This window comes from Corvus cornix, chromosome 4, assembly GCF_000738735.6.
Source record: "Corvus cornix cornix isolate S_Up_H32 chromosome 4, ASM73873v5, whole genome shotgun sequence".
NCBI classification, from domain to species: Eukaryota; Metazoa; Chordata; class Aves; order Passeriformes; family Corvidae; genus Corvus; species Corvus cornix.
This window is the reverse complement of record NC_046334.1, coordinates 67,466,324-67,490,793: the sequence shown is the minus strand read 5'-3', so window position 1 is coordinate 67,490,793 and position 24,470 is coordinate 67,466,324. Positions and strand designations below refer to the sequence as shown.

The 24,470-nt window shown below is 40.6% G+C and overlaps 1 protein-coding gene across 3 annotated transcripts; it reads left to right on the top strand.

Moving 5' to 3' along the window:
• Positions 1–39: 39 nt before the first annotated feature.
• Positions 40–21,726, top strand: ST3GAL5 (ST3 beta-galactoside alpha-2,3-sialyltransferase 5). 3 transcript variants are annotated; one of them, XM_010402072.4, is made up of 8 exons: positions 81–160; positions 4,671–4,795; positions 9,812–9,933; positions 11,673–11,787; positions 13,974–14,317; positions 15,704–15,890; positions 17,784–17,942; positions 19,111–21,726. In XM_010402072.4, exons 3-8 carry the CDS (start codon positions 9,890–9,892, stop codon positions 19,372–19,374), a joined length of 1,113 nt encoding a protein of 370 aa, XP_010400374.1. In that variant the 5' UTR covers positions 81–160; positions 4,671–4,795; positions 9,812–9,889; the 3' UTR covers positions 19,375–21,726. The 3 variants fall into 3 exon arrangements, with proteins under 3 accessions (XP_039407058.1, XP_039407057.1, XP_010400374.1); XM_039551124.1 differs by lacking the exon at positions 4,671–4,795 and having other exon boundaries at positions 40–160; positions 9,815–9,923; XM_039551123.1 differs by lacking the exon at positions 4,671–4,795 and having other exon boundaries at positions 40–160; positions 9,812–9,923.
• Positions 21,727–24,470: the final 2,744 nt, after the last annotated feature.

Sequence of the window (24,470 nt, the reverse complement as noted above, 5' to 3'; positions counted from 1 at the left end):
CGGCCCGGCTGCGCCGCGGGCACCGCGCCGGGGATACCGCGGGCACAGCAGCGGGGCCAGCGCCGGGGCCAGCGCCGGGCGAGGCCGATGCGGCGGCGCGGGGCCTGCGGGCTTGGGCTGGAGCAGTCGGCAGGATGTGCCCCACCGCCAGCGCTTCCAGGTCTCTCCCTCCCTTCCAGGCAGGGAGCACCGGGGATGGGGAGGTGGGGGCTGCGAGTGCTGGAGCAGATGGGCGGTGGGAGTCGTGTTTGCTTTGGGCTGGAGGGAGAGGATGTAGCTGCGGCTGTCTTGAGTTGTTCCTCTGGAATAAAATTTATAGGCTTCCGCTTCTCTGCGGGTTCCGATAGGCGTTTGGTGGGGGATTCTGTCTTTTCATGCTTGGAGTGATGTGAATGCAAACCAGATACGGCGTCTGCTGTTGCTGCCAAAGCCTTTCTGTTTCCTTCAGCACTACTCACTAAAATGTTTCCTTTTTTCCCCTTTGTGCTGAGATTTGTTTTGTATTTATTTTTTCTATTTCACTAAGTAAGATCAAAATAGAAGGCTGCTGGAGGAGAGATGTTTATTTTGCAGCTCTCTTTAGTTAAGGAAATGATTAGGAAATGTTCTTAAAATTTCTGGATGTAAAGGTCTCTGCAGTGGAAAATGACTGGCTTTGTCTTATTCTGGGGAAGAGGGTAGATAAAGATGTGTATTCATTATTTTTCTAAAGAAAACTCGTTGAGATAAGTGCTCTTTTATGCTTCTAAACTGGATACATGTTTTTAAGCTGCAGCTTACGATTCATTTCAGAGGGGGTGTTTTCCATGTGGACTGTGTTATTCCATCTGTTATGCTGCAGTGAGGTTACTGTCTCCCTTTTGGATCATGCAGCAGGAAACCTTGAGCTATCTCCCAAGCCCTCTGCTAGCCAAACTCGGGGGATTTCTTTTAAGAGGTCAAAATGCAGCTGGAGAGTTAGCGCATGAAAGCATTTTGATGCATTATCTGCTTCCGTGGGATTGATGAGAAATGAGCTCATCCTTCCTCTAGTTTCCTGCAACTTCTTGGGGTTTAGGGTCCTTCCTTCTGTAGAGTTCCATCAAATTGACCAAATGATTGACAGGCAGTTAGGGGCAGGATGTAGAAGACAGAGTATGGTAGCAGAAACTTCCTTTTACTGGGGAGAATGGGCTAAAAATATTCAATTTTGTTTGCTCTGCATACATCAGATGCGAAATGCGCTAAGACTGCTGCAGAGTTAGAGTATTTGGTGGGCAGGTTGTTTGTTTAGATTAAGAGACCCTGGAAGACTTAAGTAGTTCTTGAGTTATAATAAAGGCTAAGTAACTGAAAAAGACCCAGACAATGCTTCCAACTTGTCATGATGTAGTTTCCAAATTATGTGTGAGTCTGAATGAAACTTGCTCAAACAGAACACGTTAAAGCATCTCCAGCAGGCACATCCAGTGCTTCGAAATCACACAACTGTAACTGCACATAGGACTTCAGGATCATGGAGGACTTCTGTGTCACAAGCAGCTCTCACTGATAATGTTATTCATAAATTATTAAGGACTTCCTTAAAACTTGCGTAGTCTGTTATTTTCCATTATTCCTATGGGAAGGCTATTCCTTTGCTGCTCAGGAATCTTTTGTCTGTAGTCCCTCTTTGTTTATGTCCACTTTTCCTGTGTGCTAACATTGTGCTTTTGTTTGGAAGGTTTGGTTTTGGCTTTGGTGTTTACATGTTTGGTGTATCTAAGGACAAACTCTCAAATCTTGTTTTGCAAAGCTGGACAAAGCAAGCTCTGTGATCTCCTTGGGAGAAGCTCTTCCTTCACCCGTCCCATCAGCACTGTGAGGTCCTGAAGTCTTAGGGATGAGGGGGTCTAAAAAGCTTCCCTTGTAAGAAATAAACGTAACTTTTTAATACCACACTGTTCACAACAGCAGTACTTTAACTCGCCCATTTCTTGCTGCTTGGCTAGGACACAGACTTTCTGTGGCTCATTTGTGAATCAGAAAAATTCCGAATCCAGGTACTGCTTTCATCTGTCTCAAAGCATCAACAGCTCACTTAAGTGTTGAAGCACATCTTGTTGATGTTTCTTGTTTTTGTGTTTTAGTTATGTTTTCTTGCTGTTACTCACTTGAGAGCACCTGAAAGAGGTTTTACAGAAAAGCCTGGAAAGTTTGACTAGGGAAAAGGGTGCTAAGGCAGATGTGAAATTAAGAGAGTATCCCTGTTTTGAACACTGAACTGTCATTTAGAACCTCAGTAAGAGTTCTTTCTCTATAATATTATTTTAGCAGGCACTATGAATGTCCAAAAAGCTTCCTGTGAATGCTGCAGAGAGGAAGTGATGGTGTTACACTCTGAGTGTCTGTAGTTAAGTTGATAATTGGAACAATTTTTTTTGATGTTCTATCTGGATGACTCAAGGCTAAGAGGAAGTTGTAGCCTCTGTGTATCCTTCATAAAGGAAAAGGTTGCTCAAGTAGACACAATTATGTAGTGTTGTTAACGATCTCATGACGTGGTTGCAAAGTTGATGTTGCAACGAGGGTGTAGGAGTTACCCGTTAAACAATTGGAAGAAAACACAAGTAGAGTGTCACAAGGCAAGGAAAGAAAAATAATGATGCCTCTAGGACACTATTGTTGCTTGGTGGTATTCTTGGCTCCAGAACAAATAATTTTCACCTGTCATCCTGTTGGTGCCTTTGAGAGTTTCTGTCAATAGCTCTGAAATTCTCATTTGCTCCTTGTTTCACTTTTTACCAATTGTGTCTACAGGAATAGTGTTCAGTAATAAGTTCTCATTTTCTAAGGAGACAGATCTTGACCAAATGAACTCCAGATTGTACAGACAGCATTGTTTTTTAATTTTTATTGTCTGATTAAAAAGCTTTTCCAGCTAAAGTTCATTTTGTAAGATGTATTATACACTAATGTAATCAATATCCTGTTGTAGGTGTTTATAACCGTATTATAGGTGAAACTTTTTTCTGCCATCACAGATGTATTGTGCAATTAATCAAAACAACTGACTCTGTTCATTAAAACAGGTGTCAAATGCTTTTTTCATTCAATAGTAATAGGCACTAAGGAGAAAATATTCTAAGAAAGTTTATCAAGTATCTGAATATGTTAAAGTGCCAACTTTACTGCAGGATTTATATAGTGGTAGATTGGGGATCCTGCACCCCACTGCAACAGTAGATGAAGAAATAATTGGCAGATGTCACTTAATTTTTAAATTTAGCTTTGTGTTTTTCCTCTGGTGAAAAGATGTCAGTCCCTAATCTGCAACATCTCCCTGGGCGCTGTCTCATTATGTCTTGTGATAGGGTGTGGTAGGATGGTGATCAGAAAATTATTTCAAGATAAACATCCAAGAGTGAATACATTGCTACAAATTATAACACAAGAGTCTCTCATGCTTTAGCACGTTCCTGCTAAGTCTCCCTCAGATCATTAATATCACTGGAATTTTTCCTCATGCTTGTGGTTTTAGAGGATTTTTGTCATGTACCATTGAACAAAAATCCTTTAAGAAGGTATTTCAATGTTCATTTTGTCATATAAGGAGGTTTTTCCAATCAGAAGCAGTTCCTTTGGGATAACTTGTCTGTTGTTCTTCTTTCCCCACTTTTCCTGAGTATTTTGTCAATACAGGCAGATGGGGGCCATCCAGATAAAAGGCTTTTTACTTTCCTTGTATAGATTTTAAATCCAATTCCAACGTCTGGGCAGGTTGTTAGCTTTCCTGATCTGTTAAACCTATGTTTAAAATTCAGCTGAAAAATTTGGATTCATTTCTGCAGAAGTCTTTGGAAAGTTATCTTCATTAAGTTCATCAAGGTCCTGCACCTGTGTCAGGCAATCTCTGCACAACTCCAAGGCTGAGTAGAGAATGGATTGAGATTAGCCCCAAGGAGAGGGACTTGGGCGTGCTGGCGGATGAGAGGCTGGACATGACTTGGTCTTTTGAAAAGGGCACAGACTGACAGGACAAGTGGGAATGGGTTCAAACTGGCAGAGGGCAGGGTTGGATTGGATATTAGGAAGAAATTCTTTACTGTGAGGGTGGTGAGGCCCTGGCACAGGTTGCCCAGAGAAGCTGTGGCTGCCCCATCCGTGGAACTTCTTAAGGCCAGGCTGGGATGGGGCTTGGAGCAACCTGGGATAGTGGAAGGTGTCCTTGCCCATGGCAGGAGGTTGGAACTGGATGATCCTGTGATTCTCTGAAAGTGAGGCAGTCCTTCACTACACTGCAGTTTCTGGAGTGCCTCTTGCTAGAGGATGTTCATCCCTTTTCTGGATTGATTGTTTTTTAATAACAAATTCTTCATGTCACAAGAGAATATGTTTCCAAATTGTTTTTGTATTAAGAAATACTCCGTGTTTTGGATGGATAAAAATACCTTGGATTGCAGTTGTAAGGCAGCAGTTTGACTGTACAACACCTGTAACTGTGGAGTCCTTTGTGTATAATGGGGTGCACAACTAACTCTCCTTAGCGTCAGCATTTTTATTCTTTGCATTACCATTTCCCCCCCTAATTGTTATTGGGATGAGGCTTGATTCACTGTTGGCTTAAAAAGATTTGTTTATCATGTTTTATGTAAACAGATAGAAGTTATTTACAAAATTTTATTTTTTATGGTTTATTGTTTCCAATGAAGAGATGATGCCATTTGAAAGCATGGGAAGGATTGAAGGTATCATGCTTTGAATAAGGAGACTTGGAAGGAAGAGTCCCCAAGTAGGGACACCCTGGGGGACTTGTGGGCCACAAGTAGGTAAAATGGTAAGATACAGTGTTTACTCATGGGTTATTTTGTTTTTTCCAATATTAGAATTGATGATTAGCAGTTGTATTCATTGACAAAATCCTATTACTTTTAAATTCCCTGAATCAAGACTGGTTTGTCCATTAAAGAGAATTGAACAGATTGTGGGATGGATATAGGAAGGAATTGGGAGAGTTTTATACTTATTTTTGAATCATTTTTGTAATGATTGTCTTAAAGTAGAACAGAAGAGGAAGAAGTTTAAATTTTTCATATTCTTAGGTGTCATCTGAGAGGCTCTGCTTAGTGACTGACTTTGAAGCATAAACCAGAAAAACTACCACCATTCCCTTTTTTAATTTCTCAGCCCTTATGTTTTGATCCCTGAGGATTTCAGTACTGCAGAAGCAAACAAAATCAATCCTAACTGTAAATTTCACCAATCTAATTTTTGTGTTTTGACATAAATTAATAACATTCTCTTAAAATATTGTATCAATTTTGAAAACCTTAATGAAAATTAATATCTTATCTATTTGGTCAAGAATGAGGATAGATTGAAATGTGTAACCTTTTCATGGGCCCAACTCTTGCAAGTAATCACAGACGTTAAGGTTGTAGTTGTCCGTTTTTTGTCATCTGTTTTCTCCAAATGTGTCCAAAACCAATGTGTAGTCGGTTTAAGTTTTCTTAATTATTCTCTTCTAACTTTTAGCATAAAGTTTTGCAGTATATCTGTGGGATTTTTTTTTTTTTTGGTTTAAAAGCCACAGAACAGGAAATCCATGCAGAATGCATTACTGAATAATGACCACATCTCAATAAAGAGTGCCTTGCTCAAGTTCCTTGTGTGAAAACACCTTCTCTGCTTTTCAACTTTGCTTTTCTTTTTTGAAACAAATGTTACTCAAAACCAAGTAGCTTTCATCTTACCCTTTACTGATTTTGGAAGTATGTTCAAGTAACTTACGTGCATCTGATTTCTGGGAAGAGGCATGAAGTGAGCAGGTGGGTTTGGGGTATTTTTGCATTAGTTTTAGCTTCTGCTTCAATGCCTTCTGGAGCCCCACTGTTCGTGATTAGTAATTCCTTTACATGAATGTGACTTTCAGGTTCCATTTGCTGTAGGCTTTGCCCTGAAAGCTTCTTGGTCTTGTTACATGAACTTCAAAGGCTGAACTGTGCAGCAAGGCCTTGGTATTGACTGCCTTGTAAAGCTGGGTGTTTCCACTGCTTCTGGTGGTACTGTGAGAGGGGAAAGTTTAAGTGAAAGTGTGGGGTTGTGGTTCTGGGGGCTTGATGGGAGCCTGGTGAGGGATGCAGGTGTGTGCATTGTTCTGCACTCATGTGCAGGCTGCCTCCTCCTGTTCCCGTGCCTGCTGAGAGACCTTGGCTTTGTCTTTGGGTGAATCCAGGTGCTGTATGTAACCAAATGCGTTTTCCAGGGTGTGGCAGTGGTTATGTACAACTTGATACATGCTGCTTTTTAGCTTTTAGCATTCCCACATGAAAAGACTTCCTGAAGGCTTAAATGAATTGCTTCTGAAATACTCCAAGTGTGGAAATGTTGTCTACTTAAGAATAACAATGAGACAAAAGTAAATCATGGTGAAAAGAATAACACCACAAAAAGCTTTGGAGTATATTATATTAATGGACAATTTAGCCTTAGAAGCAGCTTTGCACAGATCACTTAAGTTCAGTAGATGAAACAAATTTAAATCCTCCAAGTGCTCACTAATTACACCACAATGAGTAGCTATAGAAACGTCACTGCAAAATGTGGCTGCAATACCACAGTGCTACTGAGCTGTTTTGTATGCAAGTCGAGACGTTTGCATTTATGGCTCTCAAAATAACTGTAGCAGGGCCCCTTCCTGCAAGAATGTAATGGTGTTTGTAGCAGGGCCCCTTCCTGCAAGAATGTAATGGTGTTTGTATGCAATATCTCTTTGGTCCTCTTGGGATCTTGGTTCTCTCTGCAAACTTGGAGATTTCTTTTTTTTTTTTTTTTTTTTTTTTTTTTTTAGATTCAGGAAGACTGTGAGAAGGGTGCACTCTAAAGTGCTTTTTACTGCCATCTTGCTCTTTTGAGCACTCTTACACCATTGTAGCCACTGGAAGGCCTTATTGACTGGAATAAGAATGCAGGATCCAACCTGAGTAAAAAAATGCTGTGCAGGACAGATGCGTTTTGATGCATTTATGTATCAGTCTGTATATATATATAAACTTATTTGAGGAAGGAATCATCTGTCGTGTTCATAAATGACAAAGGTCAAACTGAAGTAAACTGTTGCAAAGGAAATGAAAATTATGTGAGTTACTTGTTTATGTAACAAAAAAAAGCATTGTGAGTACTTGGAGTTGGACTTGGAAAGGATGTGCTGAGGTGCTTAATTAAATTCTGTTTCCTTGTTTCTTTTTACACATCCAGGATGAGTGAAGCAGGGAACAACTGGAATTTTTTTTGCTCAGAGGCTGGGAAGACTGGCTGATAGTACTTGCTTACTGCAGTCTTGCATTCCTGTTTAATTCCCTTCTGTTTTCATCACTCTCCACCTCTTCAGTGCCTTCTCTGTCTTTCAGATCTCTTGCAGCCAGGTACCAAGTCTAATTCATTATTTTGTGCAGAATCCATTCTGACCTAGGTTCCTATGGTCTTTGACCAAGTTACTTCTTTATGTTTACCCGAGAATTATTACCTGCGTTGTTCTCTAGTGAAAATAGGTGAAGCTTGTTTCCTGCTTTTTCATTTTTAAAAAAGAAAAGTCCCATTTTATACTTCTCCCCATATGTGTTTGTGGAGATCTGTGGGACTGACAGATGTAATTACTGCCTTGTTTTGTGCTGTAGCAGTGTTCAGTGGGCATGTCCCTGCCGTGAGCCATCGGTGTCAGTGAGTGATCTCTTCCCTTTCCGAAACAGTGCTGAGTGCCACTTGTTTGTACTGGTGTGAGGCAGTCTCCTCTGAGGTGATCTGATGGAATGTCCTCTCTGTTCTTTGTGCAGCTGTCCTGGAGCTTCCACGTGGTCTGCAGGCCATGTTCACTCTCTGCAGCATCCTCTGATCCCTGCTGCTGTTGTGTGCTGGTGTGATCTTGCTCTGTGAACTGCGATTGCTCCCTGTGCATCCTGACAGTGTGATCTCTGTGGATCTCTGTCATCTCCAAGATGTGTTAGTGGGAAGGTGCTGGATGAGAGCTGCTGAGTTGATTTGTCTTTGTAGTGTGGCAGGAAGGAAGTGTATCGTAAAAGGTGATTGTACCAGTTGTGCTGGGATGGCACTGAACATCTCAAGGCAGAGCAGTTTAACTTGGTGATCCATAACTGACCCTGGGATATGGTCCTTGTAACAAATTTTTTGACATCTTCACCCATGTGAACTTGAATGATTTGCTGCAAATTTTAGCTGAGAGCAAACTGATGTGGATGATGGGGGTGGTGATGTCAACACCCAGATTTGCACTCCAGTGCTGCTTTTATTCAGTGGTATAGATGCAGCCCATAAAGACGAGGTGTTGCTCTGAGAAAATGAGGAGCTTTTAAGGCTTGATAGGTTCCCTGTGACCTGCTGTCCTGTGTCCTTGTGTCCTGACAGGTTGTGTTGTAGACAAGAGCTGGATTTGATTTCCAGCTTAACTGCTAGAATTCCGGGGGACCGGGGGATGTCACTTACCCCTTAAATTTCAGTTTACCCTGTTCCAAGACTACCATGATGGTACTGACTTCAGATTTTAGTGTTTTCAGAGCTGCTAAAAGGGGCTGCTATAAAGGCCTGCAAACAGGTGTGACAGCTCAGAGAGTCTGTGCAATTAGTAAATACAGCCAGGTGGGGAATTTGATGTTCTTAGTGATGTCACAATAACCAAGTTATCTGTGTTTGAGGTAACTGGTGAAGTTTCCTGTGGGCAAAAGCCATTCAGCTTTTTCTGCCTTGCTCTGTTTTGTGGGTTGTGATCATCTGCATGTGACCCTGAAAGGATGACTTGACTGTTGTCTGCTCTTCAGAGGACTTCAGATGCTGTTGTTGGTCTTCATCTCTCCTTGTCCCACCCTCACAGTGTTTTTTGGCATTTGACCTTGTATTGTGATTATCAAATTTGTTACTGAGAAATGATGATTGTGCAAAGAGACTGAGTCATCTTCCGAATTAGATACCCTTGAAATTTCAGTGGACTGGGTTTGAGATCAAGAGGGGGTACTTCTGTCTCCTCAGCTCCTTCATCCTGGTGTTCAAGAACTTCAGTTGTTTGTCAAATCAAACAGTGTTTTCAAGTGGCAATACAGGCTGGTTCAAATGGGACATATCACCATATACAATAACAAGGGGTGGAGAAGAGAATGAGAAAGATCATCCATAGATAAAAGTCTTCCCTTAGCCTTGCTCTTTTTTAGAAGTTCTTGTGACAGAACTCTTGGTAGGAGAACAGAAGAGGCGAACGCCTTTGCAGTGGAGAGCAGAGAGGGTCAGGCGCTGAGATCAAAGGAAGGAGTAGGGCTGAAATCCTCCACTGTGGAGGAGCAAGCTGCACCTTTCCATGGTTGGCTGATCAAAGGGAGTGCTGCTTTGTGTGGGTAGGACAGGAAAAACCCTTGCCTGTGTTCCTTCTCCTTGGGAAAACCAGCAGACTCATATGGGTAGGCTCTTCATGGGGATTCCATCTTCCATCTTTGGTTACTGGCAGCAGCCTGTGAGATGATGTGCCAGCCTGCATTTTTCTTCCCAAAACCAGTATTGGAGTGTGCTGATACAATAATTGCAGTCTTGCTGCTCCCACAATTTCTACTTCTGGCTTATGAAGAATGCAAAGACCAATACCTGGCAACATTTTTAGAATCGTTTTTTGGTGATGCAGCTAAAATGAGTGAGTTCTTGATCACAAGGGGGTCAGGAGCAATTCAGTATTCCTGCCACCATAACTGAGAATCACAGTCTTCTCTGGGAAATAAAGTTGTCACTCCATGTACGTCCTGTGAACTTTTCTTCAATTCAGCAAAAGTTATGATAACTTTTTCTTTGTTTTTTACAGCAGTGCTGAGTGACAGTAACTCTGTGAAGCTAAAGAGTGATCGTTCACCTCCTGTGCAATGGTGTAAGGTGGCTGCACATGAAGATGAGAAGACCAAGCTGGTTTTTAAAAGGTACTCGCAAGTAAGTGTCATTGTCACAGCTACACAGAGGACAGTTGTTCTCCCCCCAGTCTGGGCAGTTACAAAAAGGATGCAGAAATCAAGGCATGGGATTACCATGGGCTTTGAACAGGGAGTTAGGCACACAGCTTTCTGTAGGACACTGAAAACACTTTCTGGAGCCCAGGTTAACTTGTTGTAGTACCTGTTTTCCCAAGCCAAAGTGAGATCCTAGTACTTCACTCACAAGTATTTCCAATCATTTTTTGTATGCAGATAAATAACAATGCTGAGACTTTTGTACAGCCTGATAACTGAGGGAATGAAAGGCCAGTGGATGTTGAGTGAGTATCCTGGGGAGGTGTTTTTATAGTTATTTTGCTATGAAGACTTCTGGAATGCTACATCAAAAACCTTACTCCGTTGTTTATAGCTTGACATCAAATTAGAATTAAAGGCTGTGTACACATGTAGATCCAGGACCATATTTTATACCTAGAAAGCTCACTACTGTGATGCCACATGAATTTTTAGGTCTTAAAGCTTAAAAAACCCAAAGACAAACTGTTATACCCACAGGTGGATATAACCTGAATGTAGCAGCCCCAGCTGAACCTGGGGATACTTGATAAACTTCTGGAGGAAAACCAGCTTCATTTGTCAGCTGTGAATCCCCTGCTTTCTGCCTGTTGGCTGATCTCCAGGGATTGCAGCCTAACATGCTAATGAAGCTCTTAGATCACCTATCAGTGGAAAAGGTAATTTAATTACGTGAGATGTGAGAACAGTGCTGCTTTTCCAGTGGTCACCTTGTTTGCAGCCTGTACTGCACACTGAGTGCCAGGATTGCATCTCTTAGTTCATATAGTACAAACTTTAAAAAAAAAACATTGGAAATCTGTATTAACTTCATCTGAAAGGGTTTCAAGAAGCATTGGGCACTTAATAACTTCTATATTATTTCAAGACATTTAAACAAATGTCCAGTTCTTAGGAAACAATAGGAAATGAAAATCAGTAATAAAGCTTAAACTACATACTTGAGCAACAACCACAACTTTAACCAAATAATGATGTAAGTATTCTGCAGATGGGCTTAAACATGAAATGAGCTAAGTGACTGTTTGGACATCAACAGTGGTATTCCTTAGGAATGAGAAATTAGTAGATCAAAAATATAAATAGTCTATGTTCTTCAATTTTAAAGTTGGTTGGACTTTTTCTTCTGCTTGTTTTGGGGGTGTAAGTATCTAAGGCTTCTTAATATAAACCTGAGCATCTAAGTTCTGCATTCTGGCCTGCCAATGAGTTGGAAGTTTTGTTTCACTGGTGGCCATTGGCCCAAAATCATGCAATTTGAAGTTCCAGCATTTTTTTTAGCTTGCATGGAAGTATGTATTCCAAGACAGAGTTGACCTTCAAAGAAGAAAAAAAAGTCACTCTTGGTTTCATTATGTGAAGAGAACTGTTTGACTCATCAGAGATGCATTTAAAGTATATAATGCAGGCATTTTCTTTATCCAAGCATCTATATATGTTCATGCTCTCCTGCAGATAACTTTGAAGAGTTATGAGAGACTTGAAGTGAACAAGCCAATAGGGGTTTTTTTGCTTGATTCAAATGCAAGTATTCACGTGAAGTTCAACTGTCTTAAATTTGCTTAAAAATATTGATTTAATAGTTGATTGAACATGGGAAAAAAGATTTTTTTTTTTTGTTTGTTTCTCTCTCCTACCCCTCACTGTCCTGTTTGTTTTTAGAATTCTTGCACTGTTTGTGGTTGGAGGGTGCTTCCTTTATATCCTCAAATTACATTTTGGCCCTGAGGAATGTGACAGAACAAAAATGCCGTATGTGGACCTTGATCGTATAAGGGTTGGTATCTTTTGACTTTCTTTATTTTTCACTTAGCTTAAAAAAAAAGTTATTAATTGACAATACAAGAGTTATAAGGTTCTGTACAAAGAACTAGAATGCTGAAATTATCTGTTGAGCAGAAGTATATTTTGCTTCATTTCATGTCATAGACATTCTGGTTTTTGTTCTTGTAAAGTTACAACAGAAGCACGCAGAGAAACTGGGTTTTTAGGGGTAAAATTAGATAACTGTGACTTTAACATTTGAAATGGATGTGTCATCATATCGTTGTATCAGTGCAGATGACACTGGTGATCAGAGGATTGATGCAAATGAAAAGTAACATATTAAAAAACCTGAAACAACCCAAACCTAACGTGTTAAACCAAAGGGTTTTTTTTTTTTTCACCAAAGCCAGTTTCCCAGTCTGCTTTGCCTTGTAGTCGCACAGATGTTTTTGGAATCACAGGGCAAATGTCCAGGAGGGTGCAGCTATTGTTTAATTTGTTCATTTAAGGTAGCAGTTACTTACTTTAGCTACAGTTTTGCATGTGGCTTTTCAACAGGTGTAACAGGCTAAAGCCTTTGCTACTTATCCTATTTGCACTTTATAACAGGACTTACCTGGCTTAGAGCTGTTACATTTCTGTCTTTGAATGTCTCAATGCTAAAAGGCAACCTACAGCAGAAGCCCTGGCTTAAGACAGTCTCATTTTAGCATTACTGCACGTGCATCCTGCCCCACCTCCCATCATCTTCAGTGCCTGTCTTTCCCCTTCTGACCCTCTTTGCCTCCCCTTTTTTCTCATTTGACTTATTTATTTTTTCAACAACAGATTCTTGATTCTGAAGAACAAACACTTTAAATCAAGCAAACCTAAAGACTTCATGAACTGTGTTTAATGCTGTTTCATTATTTGTTTTGTTTGTGTTAGATGCAGGATGAGCAAAGAGCATCTCTCTGGTCTGGTTAGGTAGTAGATAGTTACAAAGTGTTTGAGGCAATTGTCAAGTGATTTGCATTAATTTTTACTGATAGGGCGTGCAAATATCAGCCTTAAAATGAGGCTCTTCCAAAGACGCAGTAACTCTTGCCAACACAGTACAGCGTGAAGTTGCTCAGTCATGCTTTGCCCAGTGTGGTGTTTATGCCCAAACTTGCAGAAACCTTCACAATGGTGGCAGAGGAAGTTGTGTAGATCAATCTCAGTTAAAAAAACCCCCGGAAAACCAGCAGCAAAACTTCCCTTCTTGTGCCCACAGATACACACTACTGTTCCTTAACAGTAGAGGAGAGCTAAATTAGCAGTAGATTTGAATCTTGTGTCTCTGACTGCTATGTTTGCTCATGGGTTATTTTTAAATACCGTGGAGGAAAAACCAGCAGAGTTTTTTGGGAAAGTTATGATGCAAACAAGATTTTATTTTAACTGATAAAAGTAATACCTTTGCTGTTTCTCTTTCTACATCAGATACCAGCTTGCCACTACAAATTTCTAAAAATGTACATTAATAGTGTTTTGGTTTTATTACAAGATGGATCAATGTGTAGTTTTGTCTGTCACTTTAATCTTTTTATGCAGTATGGAATTGTAGTCTCTTATTTTGGTGACTAGTCTTTGACAGAAGACCCCAAACACCCCCACTTGTAATTCCTTTTAAAGTCATGTTTTAGTCTTTAGCACTATAGCAATATTTATGGAAGAAGTGTTGCTTCATTCTGGTAAGTGAGTCCAGCTGCTGTTGCACAGAACTTTTACCCTATGGTTGTGTCTCTGGTAGAATCCTACCACAGGCAGAACTCAGATCATGCAGTTGAGCAGTGGAGTAGAATTCCACTTGCTGCTAAATTGGATGGGTAGAAGTATGTCTAGATTTTTTTTATTTGGTGTTGCAAATGATAGTACTAATGGCTCATTTTCACTTAGCACTTCTTTTAGCCTAATATATTCTTTAGAAAACCTCTTACCTAGATTTAAGGGGTTGAGTGGAGAGGAATTCCTCTGCAGGTTTTCACTTTGCGCTGGTTTGTATCTGCGTTTGAGGAAATGCTTTAAAATGTGTTGTACTTCCACACTGAAGCTTTCTTTGTAACCCCTGTGTTTGCTAAACTGCTGGTGGTCAGCTGGTGGGCTACATTCCAAGGGCTTTGTGCATTCCTGCAGCTGGCTTTCCTGGCTGAAGCCCCGTGTGTTTTGTTTCAGAGGGCACAGCAATTTGCCAGCGCCGCATTGCAGGAGCAGTGCCGACCTTCTTATGTGAAGAAGGAAATGGGGAAGTTGTTTGCAGAGAAATACAGCGTGGACATATCTCCCTTTGTAAGGAAAAATATAAATGAAGATGAAGCTTTATTTAAATATGAACCTCCGTTTGGATTTCACAAGTTCTTTGATAAACTTAAAGATCTCCTTGAACTCTTACCTGAGCATGATTTACCAGAAGATTTGAAGTCAAAACATTGTAAGCGTTGTGTTGTTGTTGGCAGTGGTGGAATTCTTCATGGATCAGAGCTGGGTCACTTACTGAATCAGTTTGATATTGTTATAAGGTATGTATTTCCCATTTAAGGAGTCCAACTACTTCATCATTATTTTATGAGCCAGAATTGTTTTTTAAGGGGAAAATATCTCCAACATTTATGCAACTTAAAAGACTGCTTGTAAAAGTGCTTTTGAGAAATTTAATTGTGACTTGGTGGAATTTGAAGTCTTAGGAGCAAAATAAATTGTCATGTTTACAAGGAAGGACTCCAGGTACAAAAATCACATGGGCAGAAACTAGATATAAACTAGTGACATCATGGACAAGTAGACAGTACTGGATTTATTCTTTCACATTTTAAAGCTTTCAAATCTTAACTTTCAGGATAAGGACTCACCTCTGCTTTTTTTCCCTGTGGCCAGTTTGGGTGCTTATTTGAAAGATTATTTTATAACAGCTATTTCAAACACAATAAAAATTAATTGATGTTTCAGTACACAGTTTGCTTACACACTTTATAGCACACTTATCTACCCTTATCTTTATGAGGTCAGTGACTGCTTTTTCTGATTCCCCATGATTTCTGACATCTGAATTACATGCTCTGTATTTGTGCCTTCTGAACATTACAGTTTGACCTCTCCTTCTTGTTTTGAATCATGTAAAGTTACAAATAAATTTAATACAAGCATTTTCCCAATTTTTTTTTTTTTGGAAACTAAGGCTTGCTCCTCCTGTAAAGGGAATAATTCATTGAGTTTCTAGCCCTTATTCAAAGGGAAAGAAACCTGTTAGCAAGTGGAGGGGCAGAGAACTTGCATTAGCTGTCCTCTGAAATTAGGGCTGGCAGGATGAAGGTGATTTTTGTCGATATAGAAAAGTTTGCAGGGCTTGAGCTGTTCTGCAGAACTCATGGCATCAAGATGATGACATTCTTGTCAGCAGTGTGCCAGCATCTGAAGTTTTTGGTGAGCTGGAGTGATATAAACCCACAGGATGCATTACATTGCATTGTAGGGATAATTTGAATGATTTTTTGTGTGGAATACTTGAGTGTGTGTGTGTATATATAAATATATATATATGATAAGGATAACACAGGCAACTTTGTGTGTTTTCTTCCCCTCCCACTTTTATGCCTCTCTGAGTTGACACAAGGCAATAGATATGAATTTCTGCAATGCTGTCTTAAGTCACTTTACTCTTCAAGCTTTTCTTTCTGAAGTTCTGCACTTGTGCCATTTAATCAGGAAATAGAATTGGCTTCCTCCCAAAGATAAGGGCTGGAAGAGTGCATGAGATAAGGAACATGGGGGTTGTGAGAAAACACCATAGTCTGTTCTGTTAAAAATCTGGGGGCCAAATAACAAGTTTTTGCTTAGTGTCTGATATTTTAATGAGATTGTAACCTGTTTATTTAGTACCTCTCCACTGTGGGCTTCTTTTCCCCTAGGTTAAATGATGCACCAGTTCAAGGCTACACAGATCACGTTGGTAACAAAACAACAATACGGATGACTTACCCCGAAGGAGCCCCCCTTTCTGAACACGAGTATCCTCCTGCAAGCTTGTTTGTGGCTGTTTTGTTTAAAAGTGTTGATTTCAACTGGCTTCAAGCCATGATAAAAAATGAAACCTTGGTATGTAACATGACATATCTACCTGTATGTTTGTTTGTTTTGTTTTGTTTTGTAATGCTTAAAGAAGCTGATTGATCTGTTGCTTCCTGATTTAGCATGCTGAGGATCTTTTCTATAACCTTGTGGGTTTTTTTTAGCTTCGTCTCCTAGTTACAGTTGGACCAGCATTTGTGTTGAAGCCCCATGCTGACAGTAACACTTCTTTTTTGTGGAGATATTGGTGGTTTGCACCAGACTACGTGACATACTGGGTGTTCACTAAAGTGGAATTCATTTCACATTAGGTTTAAGTGACTTTAACAAGTCTGCAGAGCCCAAAATAGAAATGTGATTTCTGAATGCCAGTCTGGTTTTTTAGCAGCTAAAGTCTGTTCTGCTACAATGGGCATACATGCAGTCAACATGTAGCTGAACATTTTTCTGGGGTTCCTAAATCATGAGGTTGCTTATTTTTCACTAAACATTTAAAGAAGTGCTGAGATTCCTAAGGAACTGGGGGAAGGATTTCATGTTTCTAAATTAATTTGAATTGGTGGCTTCCACTTCTTTCAATCTGCAGGCAGATAATTTCACCAAATAAGAATTACTGAGAGAGATTTAGAAGAAGGCTTGTCAAGTTTTTTAAGTTTGATCTATGCTAGTTTAGGTACTCCAAATTCCCTTCTTAATTCTATGGTTTTTACAATATGAGAAGGTCTGTTTAATCTTGAGCATGACTGTCTACTGTTACACTGAAGAGCCAGGAAGATGCTTAAGGGACTGGAGCATCTCTACCATGAGGAAAGACTGATAGAGCTGGGAGTGTTTAGCCTAGAGAAGAGAAGGCTTGTGGGGGATCTTATTAATGTACATAAATACATGAGGGGAGGGTGCAAAGAGGATGGAGCCAGGCTCTTTTTGGTGGTACCCAGTGATAGGACAAGAGGGAGCTTGTCAAGTTGAATATCCATGGACATCTTTCTCACAATAATCTAGATGTGGTCCTGAGCATCTGGCTCGAGGTGTCTGCTTGAGCCAGGAGAGTTGCACCATGTGATCTCCAGAGGTCCCTTCCATCCTCAACAGCTCTGTGATTCTGTGAACTGCAAACCTACTTCTCTCAAATACTCAGCTGTCAGTTGGCTCAGCTCTCTGTGCAGGCACTGGTACTGAAATAAACTGATCCAGAGCATGGCTGGGAAAATGGGAGCGCTGCAACTTGTATTTGATCAGTTCAAGCTGCTGTTCCTTAAAGCCTGTTTAAAAATATAGGTCTGTTGCAGCTGTATCAGTTTTATCATTTGCATGGAATGTTGCCCATTCCATGGAAAGACTTGTAGAATTAGTGTGATACGGTATTTTTTTCTTCCATTAGCAGGCATCTAGCTAAATGCAGTGGCATGAGATCAGAATCTGAGTTTCTGAGCCCTGTGTAAATCCTCTTCTGAAGGGTTACATTCATCACTCAGTGGATGCTGTCAAACAACAGCTCTTCACTTCAAAGCTTGAGCACAATTGTTTTAAATCCAGTGCTTGCTTCAGAATGCCTGGTTAATGTTTGTGGGAAACTGTGGTTCCCTTCCCTGTTTCTTTAAATACTGTTGCCTGCTCAGCTGTGCTGGGATAGCCTGAAGAATCTATGGGTGCTGGCGAATATGTTGACTGATTAACACGAAGTGCAGTCAAATACTTAGAATAAACAACTATTCCCTCTGCTGTCCTCTCTGCAGTTCCAGGTACTTCAAAGGTTTTTCCTCTTTTGGGTGAGTCGTTTGATCTGTAAACTGATATTTCTGAACCACCTTAGCTGTAAACTATTTGCTGAATTTTTCAGGGTCACTGGTGAATTCTGTAACTTGTGTGCTTTGTCTCTCTCAGAGTTTCCCTTTGAACTGTATTTTTTATTTATCTTAGCCTCTGTGGGTGCGACTCTTCTTTTGGAAGGAGGTTGCTGAGAAAATTCCTTTCACATCAAAGCAGTTTCGGATTCTGAATCCAGTCATTATCAAAGAGACAGCTTTAGACATTTTACAGTTCCCTGAGCCTCGATCAAAATTCTGGGGTTGGGATAAGGTAAGAAGTTTCCTTTCACCAAAAGGAGACAGTAAAATACAAGGTAAACAAAATGAGAAACTGAAAAAAGTTTTGGTCTCTTTACTTTCTCTGTGCAGTTTTAGAGCTGGTCTCAGGTAATAGGGAAATTAATGTGCTCTCAAAAGAGTCTTGTGTTTTCTTGTGCAAAATCAAAGTAAGATTTCAGCTCACCTTTTTAGATGAGGTGTTTTCCTGTGTATGCTGACATGAAATGGCATTCAGATGCAGCCAGACATAAATTCATTCCAGTGTTTAAAAACATTATTTGATGTATGTTAAGCCTGTTAAGAGCAGCCCTGTTAAGCCAAACCAGCCATCAGCTGTAGACAGATGTGTCTCCAGCTGCAGGGAAAGCAGAGACAGTCTGGAAACCAGGTTAGTGTAAAGCAGCCTTCCAGCTGTTGGAATTACTGTGTCTGCCACAGTATGCTCAGTAGCAGCTGATGGGCATTTCCTCCCTCCATGTCCTTTGCTCCAGCAGTGGCACGGAGTGATGGATTGCCTGGTTTAATTATACACTGCATTTTTGTTACTTTGTGTGTTTGAGAAGTTGGATGTCACTATTCCTCTTGAACTACAAAAAATACTGACTAGCCCCTATCTTTTTATGTTTTGTGTGAAAGCACTTAAGATTATTGCACAAATATTTGAAGGATGATCTCACATTTATTTATCATCAAGCTAAGTATCTTCATTGTACTGTACTGTATTTGCCTCCTTCACAGGTTGTTCAGTGAAAAATCATATTCTGAAGAATACTGTTAGAGAACCTGATGTTGCTCAAGACTGAAATAAGTACATCAAGAAATGTCAAGTTTAACTCTGTCAGGAGTTGTTTGAAGTGAAGGTTCACTTGCAGTTTAATTACACAGTGATAGGGCATCTTGCCTTCACAGAAAAAAAAAAAATAAGTGTTGACAGCCAAAAGCTTCATTAAATGCAAATACTTAAGTTGTACTGGTATTTTGCCTTGGAGTTTTCAGTTTTATTTGATCACTGAATTGATTTTTAGTTGTAGCTTTAATTGATTTCATTTTTTAATGAGGAGAGGGAATAGACAAAGCCATTGAATTGTGTAAAGTGTTTATAAACCTGGTAAAGGACAATATGTTTGAACTGAGCAAATTTCACTTTTCTCCCTTTTTAGAATGTACCTACAATTGGGGTCACAGCAGTTGTTCTGGCCACACATTTATGTGATGAAGTGAGCTTAGCAGGATTTGGATATGACCTGGATCAGCCCAGCACACCTTTGCACTATTACAACAACCTCTGCATGGCTGCCATGAAAGAACAAACTATGCACAATGTGACAAGTGAGACAAAATTCCTGCAAAAACTGATCAAAGCAAAAGTTGTCAAAGACCTCACTGGAGGGATACACTGTGAATTCTGCAGCAAAGAGAGCTAGTGACCAACGTGCAGCATGGATGGGATTTGTTACATTTCCAGAGGTTCAGTTGGATCAACTCTTTCCCTACCTTTAGTTCTTTAAAGCATCCACGGAATAGATGTGGAATCTCTGCTGCCTTTTTTAATGCCGCGTTCAAGTTGTCGGACTTTTAAGTTAATTTTCCTGTCAGATTTTACTTTGCACATTTCTGTGAATAGCTATGTAAATATGACTTGGAGTTGAAAGACATCCATTTAAAGTATTTAATGTTTTAAGTTGTCTGAATAAAAGCAGATTGTTTTGTTTTCAGATGTATATGGAGCGCACATGACTGGCCTGAATTGTCTAGCAGTATGCAAGAGTTTTTTCCACTGATCTGCTGTCTTTGTTGGTCCAGGTCTTGGTGTCTTGACTCCTTTTCATGTGTGCCATGAAAAGAAAGGCATAGGCTTCTTGAGTCTTTCATGTCTTGAACTTGAGCATTGCATTCACCCCTCAAATATTTATATTCTTTTGCGAATACATTTTTTTGGGGGTGAAGGACAGATGTAGGAGTGGAGTTGAAGGAAAAGGAATTGTTGTGGCAACAACTGAGTAGTAAGTACTTTGATGTTCATGATTAATACATCAATGGTTTTAATATCAATGTTTTGGGTTAGAATCCTGCTTTGTGAAGCACATTTGGGCCCAGGGCACTCTAGAAGAGGATTTAGCCAAGAGGAGGCTTTAGCCCAAAAGCCATTTGTCATTTCTGTTCCTGAAGACCCATCTAAATGTTTCCAACTAAATGATCTGCAGCAGAGTTCAGCTACCCCAATTAAAGAAGTGGCATTAATACAAAATCTGCCCTTTTAAAAAAATTTTTTTTTGAGTGACTCAATAATTTCTGGTTCTATGAGACACTAGTTTGTATGAATCATTTAGCAATACTAGAATCTATGATTGTATTACAATTTCCACTGGTTAACTTTATGATCCTTAAGTAATTAATTATAGATATTGTCACCTTAATAGTTTGCAATGCTGATAACCTGTGTGAAGTCCAGTATTGACTATTTGATTGGAGAGGTTGAGTTGTTAGTTTTCTCCCAAGTCAGTAATTGGGTGAATGTATAAGTTAAGAAGAAAATCACTTTAAGAAAGTAGTATAATCTAGTAGCCAGCTAGATAACTGCTGAAAGCAGCATAATTAAAAAACAAAAAGAGAAAAGAAAGCTATAGCTGTATGTTCTTGGGGGTGGAAATCAGTGCACTGCAAAGTCACTGGACTGTGCAAATCTGTAAGCAAGCTTTAATGTTAATTTTTATTTTGTTATTAGTAGAGTATCAGGTATGACTGTTTGCACTGAGGAGTTGTGTTACTCAATCTACAGTATGTGAAAAAGGCTTCCTTTGGGACTGAAAGCTGGTCAGCAAATCGATCAAAGGTTGGCCTAGAAACATTGTTCATAGTCAGGAACTCTCCACATGGTGAATGTTCCCACTTTTCTTTGTTATGGACAAAGACGTGAATGACGTTGTAGTTCCAAGTTTTCAAAATACTCAAGTGGAAATGCAAGATTAGGGTGGTTGTGTTTTGGGTTTTTATTTCAGGAAGAGAAGATCTAATGAATGATAATGTTGGAATGCAGGAGCAGCAGACTGATGCTCACTGTTATACTGAGAGGCAATGGAAGGACACCAGATCATAAAACATAACTGAAGAAAGTTGTGGACCTCGTCCTTCCTAAATTCCACATACCTCTATGTCCTTGAAAGTCAGTTGTGGGGGGTGAATAAATTTGAAAATCAGAAATTCTTGTCTCTGTTTGTGTTCATAGCAAAAATATTAATCTAGCCTCTTCCTCCATGAAAAGCATTAATTTTTATCCTAGCAATAAAGTTCTAATCTGGGGGGGGGGCGTTGTAAGTATATTATTATTTAATTTAAAAGTATTTCAAGTATGAAGAGTTTTATACAAATAGTCCTTTAGTTAATATATTAAAATGTGGTAACTATTTTCTTGTGGTATTTAAACTGGAAGCAGAATACTTTAATTTTGTTTAGTATTAATGAAATTTTGGAAGACTTCAGAATGTGTGTTGGGAGGATGTCCTGAGTACACCAGAAGTCTGTGTTTCTGAGCACCTGGTCCCTCACCAGTTTGTTTTATTCAGCAACTTAATCAGTTGATTAATGTAAATGCCAATAGCTTTTTGGAGATGCTGTATTTACTGTCAAATTCGCAAGTTGTGTGGATGTAGGATTAGATTTCCTACCTGTTTTATGGCTTGTGATAAAACCTTGTTCTCCATGGTAGTCTGTGCAGACTCGACACTCTGTGTAATGGCAGTAAAAAGCAATAAAGTGATGAAACCACTTTCTATTTATGTATTTGTCTCTCAGTTCCATTTGTTCTCCCTCCTTTGTTAAGGATTTTTCGTGTCTTGCTGATCCAGTTGAAAGTCTTGATGCAATCCCAGGTACCCAAAAACAGGGACGGTGGTAGCTGGTAGCTTTTTCTCTGTTCATTTATGCCTTTTTAATACCTGACAGTGGAATTACCTGTCTGGTGCTTGGAAGGGAGAATCCCTCTCAACTGACCATATTGTGGGCTTCCAGGATTTTGAAGTTAATGTGGATGAGAGTATTTTGGACTGGGTTATAGCATTGCCCTTAAAATCAGGAGTGTGTCTCCTTCAGTGGTATAAACAGACTGCAGCTTCTTGTCTGTGCCTCAGCCTTGCTGGAAGTGAGGTAAGAACAAAGCTGTCTGTGTTCTGTTGCTGTTTCACAGATTTATGCTTTGCAAAGAATCTGCATCATCCTTTGTAAATGGGTCTTAAATAGGTCCCAAAGAGTTCGGGAGCTCTGATAAAGCCATTGTGTTCAGCATCGAATTCCTCTTTGTAACTCTCTTTGTAGGAGCTGTTACAGCCAGGGGTGTGCCTTATCTATTCTAGTGCTGAGTTTTTTCATGGTTCCTTTGCAGGAAATTGCACAAGGAGACATAAAGAGCTGCTCCACTCTGGAGTGGGAAAGTGCCAGAAAGGGTTGCTGTGGCTGCAGTCTGTGACCAGTTGGCATCGAAACGGGGTATTGAGCTCGTAGGGACTGTTGAGATGCTGATAAGGAACTGAAGAGAGTTCAGGCCCTCCAGTGCATGGATGTGTGTTGATAGCTCCAGCTCTTGTGCTGAAGTTGGAACTCCAGCAGGAACTGGGAGGGCACCAGGGGAGGCAGCTGTGTAGCACAAGTGTGATCCTTTCGCCTGTGCCAAGGGAAGGATGAAGGAAGAGCACCTCGGTTAAGACCCACTCAGATGTGATGCTGTGCCTTCCTTCCTCCAGCCTCCCAGCAGCAAGGTTTTATACAATGCTTGATTTTACCAGCTTAGGAAAAGGTTTTTTACCCAGAGGGTGGTTGGGCATTGTAAAGGCTCCTCAGGGCAGTGGTCGCAGCCCCAAGGCTGACAGAGTGCAGGAAGCATTTGGACAATGCTCTCAGGCACAGGGTGTGACTCTTGGGGATGGAGCTCTGCAGGGCCAGGAGTTGGACTGGATGATCCTGGTGGGTCCCTTCCAACTCAGGATAGTCCATAATTCTGTGAAATGTGGGTATATGCTGGTCAAAAGAGTTCTGAGCCATTTGGCATCAGCCTTGTCCCACATCTCCTGAGGTGCTGCAAGATAAATAACCCACCCCTAGAGTTCCTAAGGGGCTAATGCCCCTAATGCCTAATGCCTTGTGTCTCTAATTGTCCTTTTGAGCTTCTCAAACAGTGCTTTTCTTGCTACAGTCTCTGGCTTTCTCTGCCTCCATTGTCATTGTATTTTCCCTAAAACAACCGTGTGAGCAGGGACTGAAGCACCCACCCATGTGCACACAGGTGCTGTGAATTACAAATGGGTATAGAGTGTTACATTTCAGTACGTCCCCAGCCAAAAGGGGCGTGTGTTGTAAAACTTGCTGCATATTACAGATGTGTAATCCTCCCCACCGTTCCCTGGGAAGGAGCTGCAGTGGCTCATAGCTCTGTGCTGGTGATGGACCTGTACCTTGCCATGAGGGAATCCTTCTGCTCCAGCTCTGCCTGTATTGCTTGCTCCTCTCTGTACAGCTTATCGCACTGTGTGCTTAAAGCAAAAAAAAAAATTAAAAATTCTTAATTTGAAAGAATATAATAAAATGCCTTCCTTGAAGGATGACGAGGGATCTTTTGGTGGGGACCTGGTTTGAGTTCCTTGCAAACTGAAGTCCAAACTATCACATGTGGCTGACTTTGTCAAGGACATGACAGCATCAGTGGCTGCTCTGATGGTCAAGGTAGGAGGCGGGTGTTAAATCAACTGTGCTATGACTGCATCCTGTGGACGGGAAAAGCCAGGAATTGACAGCACTGGGTTTTCAAGTGGGGGAGTGCTTGTTCCAGCAGATTTACCCTTTGTTCCTTGTCCAAGTACTTGTGCATCACCTCTTTGTGGTTTAACAAAGATACCCAGACACACCTGTGATTGAATCTTGACTGAAATTCTGATACCTGTCAACACTTGTGTTTTCTGTCCTGTGAACTGGAACTAAAGCTTCTCATGCTTACAGAGTTGAGCTTGGCTGAACATAAGTAGTTTACCTCCCTTTGGGGTCATCTGCCTGATCATTTGTTTTCACAGCCTCCCTCTCCCATGCTCGGTCCAAAACCAACTTCTTCCCAAGTTGCTGCGTATGCCACAGAGGAGAACAAAGCCTTCTTGTTCAGTGCAGCCACTCCTGCTCCCTCCTTGTGGAGCCTTGGCCTTTGCAAGGAGGCATTTCCAGTGCCACAGGATGGTTTTGGCAGTAGTCAGGCACTGGGGCTACACGTTGGAAGGGGCTGCCAAGGCTCAGATACAACGTGGTGGGCAAGTTGCAGAAAAACCCATTTTCCACAAGCTGGAGTCATCTCTCTGACAAAGGAAAGTTGGGAATCCAAGCAGCTGTGGCAGTGCTGAGCATCACATGCATCCTTCCCAATGATCTTTGTGTTCCTGCTGTGTAGCTAAAATAATTATTCTATAGCTCAAGGAAGTCTTGAGCCCCAGCTTGGGCCTTCAGCATATAAGTCAGTCTGGAGGGGAGCAGAAACACTGCTATTTGC

Bases quoted from the DNA above. Each gene is read 5' to 3' on its own strand.
- ST3GAL5 (XM_039551123.1), top strand. From the start codon at position 88: ATGCGGCGGCGCGGGGCCTGCGGGCTTGGGCTGGAGCAGTCGGCAGGA. The intron at 9,924-11,672 runs GTACTCGCAAGT...GTTTGTTTTTAG, and splicing joins ACCAAGCTGGTTTTTAAAAG to AATTCTTGCACTGTTTGTGG. The intron at 11,788-13,973 runs GTTGGTATCTTT...GTTTTGTTTCAG, and splicing joins TGGACCTTGATCGTATAAGG to AGGGCACAGCAATTTGCCAG.